General features: G+C 38.3%; 1 protein-coding gene across 2 annotated transcripts; it reads left to right on the top strand.

The window, feature by feature from the left end:
• Positions 1 to 1,050: 1,050 nt before the first annotated feature.
• LOC147853895 (putative choline kinase 2) lies at positions 1,051 to 3,857 on the top strand. Of its 2 annotated transcripts, none has more exons than XR_015531201.1 (6): positions 1,051 to 1,674; positions 2,178 to 2,299; positions 2,424 to 2,625; positions 2,829 to 2,876; positions 2,963 to 3,111; positions 3,457 to 3,857. XR_015531201.1 is itself a non-coding variant. In XM_087332493.1 (6 exons), exons 1-6 carry the CDS (start codon positions 1,066 to 1,068, stop codon positions 3,550 to 3,552), a joined length of 1,296 nt encoding a protein of 431 aa, XP_087188619.1. In that variant the 5' UTR covers positions 1,051 to 1,065; the 3' UTR covers positions 3,553 to 3,857. The 2 variants fall into 2 exon arrangements, 1 of the variants encoding a protein (XP_087188619.1); XM_087332493.1 differs by having other exon boundaries at positions 2,759 to 2,876.
• The last annotated feature ends 4,532 nt before the right edge of the window (positions 3,858 to 8,389 follow it).

Genomic DNA, 8,389 nt, shown 5'->3' with positions numbered 1-8,389 from the left:
TATTAAGAATTTTCATAACTAGACTTAGCAATAATAACCATGTTAATAAATTTAGGGTTTAAATTTTAAGGTTGACTTCAGGATTATTGACAATACAATATGTTTTGTTGACAATACAATATGTTTTAGACGTCTCAAGAAGTGGACGACTTCTGGTTCTATAAAAATTCTTATGCATATGCGCATTGTTGCGATCATTGTTCCCATCTTGTACATTTTTTTCTCTTCACATCTTAACTTATTTTGATCATGAATCATTCTATCATTGTCATGGTCCACTAACTCATTGTTCATATTTCGTCCCTTCTCTAATCGTGATTTGTCATCGTAATCGCCATTTGATCATGAATGGTTCTATCATTTTTTTGTGGTCCACTAACTCATTGTTCATATTTTTGCCCTTTCTCTTGACCTTTTGGAATGGTACGAATAATAATCTGATGTGTCACATGACCCTAGGGGTCGGGCGCATACAATGTATCGAGCACGTCAAATCATCATAGCTTGACAATTGAGAAAATGTGACCGGTCTCGTCTGGAATGTCCACCCCCCTTCCTTGGCCTCGAGATTTGTTAACCGAGATTGTGGTTTCCAAGTACCATGTTTGGGCGGGCGGGCGGGCGGACACATGAAATATGTACATATGTAGAGGTATATGTGAAAAAAAAGCAGACGAGCAAAAAAAAAAAAATTATAAAAAAAGAAGCAGAAACAACAGAAGAGCAAAAAGAAGAAGAAGAAGAAGAAGACGCTGAAGAGCAAGAAAAGCAAAAGAGGCAAAAAGCAAGAAAGCAAAAAAGCAAAACAGGAGAAAAGCAAAAATGACCAAAACAAGCAAAGAGACAAAACAAATATGTACATACAGAGAGACAGCTGGCACGGTCAAGGACGCCGACGTCAGCGCTACGGCCTGTAGGCCCTCTTCCATTTCTCTCTCCTCTCTCTCTCTCTCTCTCTCTCTCTCTTCTCTGTCTGTCTGTCTGTCTGTCTGTCTGTCTGTTTCAAAGCTTAATTTCCTCTGTTTCTGCCTCTGTCTGTCTGTGTCTCTGATCTTTTGTGTTGAGATGGCCAAGAGTCAGACATCTCCGCCGCCTCCTCCTTCCTTATTGGGCCCACATGCTAATGCTGATGATGCTGATGATGCTGATGATGATGGCCGCCTTCCCCGAGAAGCCTACGCCCTGCTGCGCTCGCTCCCCCACATTCTCTGGCAGGATGACATCGACCACCACCACCACCACTCTTCTTCTACCAATCTTCTCCATCCCAACAAGAATCATATCAACAGCCCCAGTCCCAGCAAGAATTATATGTTGGTCCGCCCTCTCAAGGGCGCCATGACCAACGAGGTCTACGAGTGCCGATGGATCAATGCAAATCCCGATGATGATGATGATGATGATGATGATGATGATGACCATGATGATGACCATGATGATGACCATGATGGCCATGATGGCCATGATGACAATGATGGTGGTGTTGTACATGCCCGCAAGACAAGGGATTCCCGTCGCGTTGTACTCGTCCGGGTCTATGGAGAAGGCGCCCACCTTTTCTTCAACAGGGATGATGAGATCCGGACCTTCGAGGCAGTGTCGAAAGCCGGTCGTGGCCCCCGCCTCCTCGGACGATTCCCAAATGGCCGCGTCGAGGAGTTCCTTTATGCTAGGGTAGCACTTTTCGACTTAAGGTCTTTCCCCATTGTGTGTATGTGTATGTGTATGTGTATGTGTATGTGTATGTGTATGTGTATGTGTATGTGTATGTGTATGTGTATGTGTATGTGTATGTGTATGTGTATGTGTATGTATCTGTATCTGTATCTGTATCAATGTGTATGTATATGTATATGTATATGTATATGTATATGTATATGTATATGTATGTATGTACGTGTGTTCGTGTGCATGCATTTGAGCACATATATACATATATGTGTAATGTACATTTGCAAGCAAGACCATGTATGGGGCAAGGGAGTCATCCAACTCTCTACCTTGGGCTTTTTGTAGAAGATCTAAAACCACACTAATGGTTCCTCGAATCCTGAAAATGGAGATAAAAAAGAATATATAACTAGCTTGGTTTTGCAAACTCCATGGGGGAGTTTGTTTGTTGTTTTAATGTGATGTTTTACATATTGATTTGGTTAATGTTTGTTTGTCCTCTACAGACACTAACTGCCCCAGACATTCGAGATCCGAAAATATCTGCCATGATTGCCGCGAAAATGTACGATTTCCACCACCTATCCATGCCAGGACCGCAGGAACCTCAAATATGGCATCGCCTGAGGTCTTTTTTAATTCTTTCATCTTGACATTGCTACTTTATGTCATCACCCTCTTATCATCACAAAATTCCTTTGCTTTAAAAGCATATCATTAGTACTCATTTTCTTTTTTCCCAAATGGTACAGAGACTGGCTTCAGAAAGCACTTGCCCTTTGTAGTCCGGAGCATATTGATGAGTTTCGGCTTCGAGAACTTGGGAGTGAGATAGACGAATTGAGCCTTCGATTATCATCGAGATCTGGGACAAGCGGAGTCGGCTTTTGTCACAACGATCTACAATACGGCAACATTATGCTAGATGAGGAAGACAACAGCCTTACACTCATTGTAAGTTCAATCCACATATGAGAAAGAAAACAGATAAAAATATATGAAGTTATTCTAAGGCTTCTGATGAATGATGCTAAGAACTGTGTGGTTTTTGTCATAATCTTATTAGAAATTTCGTGGCATTTACTAGGACTACGAATATTCTAGCTACAATCCGATTGCATATGATATAGGCAACCATTTTTGTGAAATGGCTGCAGATTATCATACTGACACACCCCATTTGTTGGATTATTCCAAGTACCCAGGTCTGGATTCTTTATTGCATCAATTTGTATATATGTATATATAAGTGTGGCTTACGTACTATGTTCTATATATATTTTTTCTGTAGATATACAGGAAAGGCTTAGGTTTGTCCGAGCCTATATGGAGAGTGATGCTTCTCCTCCTAGCTTTCTTGAAGAAGAAGAGTTTGTGAAAGAAATAGAAAGTTATACATTGGCAAGCCATTTACACTGGGGTTTATGGGGTGTAATCTCGGTAAGTTCTTCTGGCATTTAGCTCAACAGATCTATCATTGTGAAGTACAAGGAACTCGAAACATGCAGCCACACTTGTTGTATATTTACCGGAAAATCTGTCCATTGAACAAATTGCCAGATTACCTGTCTCTATGGGTAAAGTGGGTACCTTCCTGAAGACTGACAGTTAGTTTGGTAATTTCTTTTGGAAACTGAAGGATACTCTTGCAAATATACAAACTCAAGTTGGAATTCTGGTGCTTTTCCCTCTCTACTTTTAGGATCCGAGAACAACGAAACAAAAATTTGAACTCCCAAACTATGGTTTACATTGTAAATATGTTGTTTGTTGTTTCCATTACAGGCATGTGTCAATGGCATTGAGTTTGATTACATGGAGTATGCAAGGCAACGATTCAGGTGGTATTATGAAACCAAGTTGAAGCTATTGGCAGAATAATTTATGGGAAGTGTACATGTATGTCTACAATCTTAATTATTGAACATAGCAGACTTTTTCCAACATTGTTGGCCCATAATTCATCGGAATAAGGTGTCTGGAAATTATGTGTATTCCCATCGTTTCCATGTCATGTGTATCATGAATGATCGAGCCATGTCTCTTGTTGGGAGCAAAAGAATTCACTGTCTTGTGTTTATGGAGGGATGGATGAATGAATAAATTTGCCTCATGATATCTATACCTCTTATGGTACACAGGATTATAATTTATTTATAAGAAGGTACTCTACCTGAGGATTTTGATGTGGCTTTGGGATATTTCTTTCTAGGTAAAGTCCTAATGTCTAAATTCGATGGCGCATGATAATCGTCATTAGGATTCTTGCTTCGACCGTTGCATTCTACTTCCAACTTCCTTTGCATCCAAAAGATCCAAGAATAACTGATGTCGAAACTTATTTGAGGACCAAAAGATAATTTGGGGTCTGTACCAAATAGGACCACTTTCTAGAATGCAAATGATAGATTAAAAATATCATTTCAATAAAATATCATATTACAAATTTCCCTCATTTTGTCAAGCCCTTCTTATCATATCTTTAATACAATTTCATATCCTATATTAAATAAAATTCCTTGTTTCTTCTGAAATCTTTCTTTGTTATTTTGTTCATAGCCTTTCCTTATAATAGTTTGTTTATAGGTCATGAGAGTTTGAACCATAATCCCTCTTGCTCAATTCTAATACGTTTTGAAGTGAGTTTCTCTTTCTTTCTTTAATGTGAAGTATGTGGTGTCCTATTCGAAGGTTGTGCCAATGTTGCATAATAAAGCAGTTTGAGAACTAGGATGTTAGGGAGAAGTAACGTATGGATTCAACATTCTATTAGTGGAGCCAAGGATTAGTTTGCCACATAAATATGGATGATGGTGTTTTTCAATCTAATTCAATTGGTTATATGGCGACATCATCATGTATCTATGGTTCAAGCTCAATCTAGTTTGGTTAGATCTCTCTTGCTGGGACTAAAACCTTAATTGATTGTAGTACTACATGAACATGGAACATTGCAGTTGAGATACTTTGCAACCTTTAGAGACGAGCTTGTGGCTTGTTTTGGAGATACTAATAAACAAAAAAATTAGAATGACAAGGCTTAGAAACCTTTGGTAAGGATTATGTCAAGCTTTATTTCAAGTATCTCACTTTTGGCAAATTGCCCTACCCACATTGCTTAGGACAATATTACCATTTGTGACTATTTTCAAATAAGCATTTTTAAGGTCATCTCGAAGACCTCATCAAGACCTCATTAACTATTGATGGTCCTATAACCTCCAAAGATGCTATTGAATTTGATTTCATGCGTGACAATCGCCAATTTTAACACAAGCAAGAGCATGAAAGTTTAGTCATAAATTTCGTTCCTCGAGCACCCATGGGTCATTGTATACATCAAGCTCAATTATTAAAGATTTGTTAGTTTCATTGTTGATTATATGATGTCCTTTATACCAAAATGTATTGTACCACTTTGGGTTTGTCTTGGAGTTTCTAATTGTGTCATTGCCCTTAATCTCATAGGCAATCCCTTCAATCAAGGTCAATGATTGATGACTTGTTGGTGTGATTGTTGATTGTGTGAATTTCTTGATTTCCTTTTGTAACAAAATTTGTTACACCATTTTGGGTTTTTCTTCTAGTTTCTAATTGTAGCATTGCCTTCAATCACATTGGCAATCCCCACCCATGCTCTAGTGGTTTTTAGGAGAACCTTACTTGAAGTTTTGCATAATCTTGAAGGGACCAAAGCCTAAGCTACTTTCTTGAGAAACTTTTTACCTCATTCTTTGCCTCAATAGCCCACTTCTTCTTCGATCTCTCCTTCATTGCTTTTATGATTGGCAATGGTGTTTTCATTGTCAAAAACTTTCCATCGAAGATATGCTACAAATAACAATAATGGTTACTGTATGTTGGCATCAATATTAGAGACCAAATGATGACTTTATTGGTGGTATTGGGATATCAATGATGACAATATGGTGCCAGTCTATTATGTTGATCATAATTACTTATTGATGGACCATTACTCTATTGATGGATAGGGGAATCCCTCCCCTTTTTTTTTGAGTATCTTCAATTTCTCCCCTTTTTCGGTTTTGCCCCTTTCTTCCTTAAACATTTTGTCACACGGTGTTATGAATCAAACTAATGATGAGAAAAATAATAAGAGATTAATAAGAAGAATAGATCAAGGATGTTTAACGACATTCAATACTTTCTACGAGAAAAACATAAAACAAACATAAAATATTATCAAGTCTCCTATCCCACCAAATATTAATTTATATCTTATACCCTGTAGTTGAATAACGGATTCGACTAAGAGAGCTTAGTCTCACTAATACAATTTCAACGTCTTAAGGTGCCCTAATAAAAGTGGCAACTACTCCCTTTTACATAACCCAACAAGGCTCCCAAATCACAATGTAGGTCCTTATGGACCCAAAATCTTTCATGACATCCATATTACTACAAGTATTTTAGGATGTAAAATTTTCAAATGTCTTATATGCATTTTAGGATGTAGAACTATATTGTACCTCACAAAATTGTGTGAACATAGAATTTTTTTTACAATATTATAGATATTTTTTAGAAAGGTAAATAATTTTTCAAATTCTAGAAGTATTTAACGTACTATACGTAAAATATGTATTTTACGTACTTTATAAGTATTTAACATACTAAGAAAATGTATTTAGCATATTTTTTAATTGGGAGGTACTATACGGGTATTAATACGTTAAATACGTATGGTATCCATACCGTACCTAACGTACCTAACAACCTTGTATCCGGTAAAGCCGGTTTGTAATTCGATTCCGCACGTTAACTTTCAGAACATAGTACATTCGGATGTTTGTGGACCTTTGAAGGTAAGGTCAATAGGCGGAGTACTTTATTTTTTCACTTTCATTAATGATCATTCTAGGAAGCTTTGGGTTCGAATGTTGAAGTCAAAAGATCAAGTAATTGATGTGTTTAAGGAATTTCATGTTTTTGTGGAAAGAAGATAAGGAAGAAGCTGAAATGTATTTGCACTAATAATGGTGGTGAATAGCGTGTTGTCACATGGTGGGGATGTTTGTTATGATATGTGTGTTTGGTTGTAAGTGTTTTGTGCATATACGCAATGATGAAAGGTCTAACGTATATGCTAAGTCTAAACAATGCCTTTTAATGGGCTATGATAAAGATTATTTTGATTATAGGTGCTTATAAGGAGGTGTGATGTAGTATTCATCGAGGAACAAATCATTGAGGATATTGACAAGGTGGAAAGGGTTTAGTGATCTAATTAATGTTCATCCAATTCCTGTGGGGGATGGTGCTATACATGAGGTTGCTTCACAACAAGAGGAAGACCGTGAGGAATCCTCGTTCGCATTCACAAGTGGAAGGATAAGGAATATTTCATCTGATTTTGGGGCTTTTTTGGCCATTTCACAAAACACCGTGAAACTAGTATCACATGTTCTTGAAAACTTGATGAAAAAGGTGGAATTGTCACCATTTGATGAAATTGAAAAATTTTGATCAAATACGAAAAGTAACTTTGTGTATTTTTAAGGAAAAATGAGAACTAATGATTTTTTAGATCTTTGTTGAGCGAGCGAGCTCCACTTGGGACAAATCGGCTGAAGAAGACGAGAGCCGGATCTGATGGAGACCGATCGGTTGGGCCCGAATCGGCTGAATAAGCCGAAAGCCGAATCGGTTGGTCGTTAGAGGCCTATATTCCTATTTTTGTAAATAGGAATATTATAGGCAGAGGTATTGTCAGGCTCAGTTCATGAGCAATCAAGTACTTGTCAGTACTTGTGTCAACCCACTCATCAGGGCTTGTATATATATTGCTCTCTGAGCACATTCCTTGTAATTGAGTACTAAGAGTCTTTTGAATAGGATTCAATTGTTTTATGCTCTACTCAGTCTCTCCCTCTCTCTCTCTCTTAATGTGTATCTCCATTCACTGTGTTTACCTAACTGTCGTGATTCCGAATAATTGACTGTACTCTTTGTCGTACACATACACTTCCACACACGTATTATTTTACATGGTATCAAGGGTAACTTCGAAGAATCCTCTGTTGCCGACAAAGCAAACAAGATAGAGACAAGCTTTCTGGGTTTTTTTCGGAATAGAAAAGACAGGAACATGGACAAAGGAATGGGTAAACTCACTTCCGACATAAAAGCTCGATAGGAGCAACTACGCACCTTGGTCATACAAGATGCACCTGTACCTGGTTGGGATGGATACCGAAGTTACATCGGATGATGCAACACCAGATGCGAAACACAATGACTTTTCGGCCTAGGAACATGCGGCAAGTAGAGTATGTACTACTTTGCGTCTAGTGTCGGAGTCTAGTTACTGAGCTACATCCAGGACACCAAGACGCCAAAGGATAAGTGGGTGAACCTCAAACGGATTTTCGCCGCTAGCACAACGGCTAGGAAGCCGCATCTCAGGCAAGAGCTCAACAATGTCTGATAGAAAGATCTGTCTGTGGCCTATTACACAACCCGAATCACGGAGATTTGTGATTCTCTCGCCTCTATCAATGTGTCCATCGAGGAGGAAGAAATGGTGCAGGTTTTCCTCAAAGGGTTGGCATCTAGATTTGGATCATTCCGAATGGCGATCTGCAAAGGGAGAATACGCCTTCATTTTTCAAGCTACAATCAATGTTGCTCGTTGAAGAGAACCACATGGGTGCATCCACGAGTACACATGCTGATAGCAAGACGTTGTAGACGGAGG

This window comes from Azolla caroliniana, unplaced genomic scaffold, assembly GCF_043228905.1.
Source record: "Azolla caroliniana isolate FFs.n. ecotype wild unplaced genomic scaffold, voAzoCaro1.0.p SCAF_16, whole genome shotgun sequence".
In the NCBI taxonomy this organism is placed as follows: domain Eukaryota; kingdom Viridiplantae; phylum Streptophyta; class Polypodiopsida; order Salviniales; family Salviniaceae; genus Azolla; species Azolla caroliniana.
Note: the sequence above shows the minus strand (reverse complement) of the source record. Positions and strands in the feature narration are given on the sequence as shown.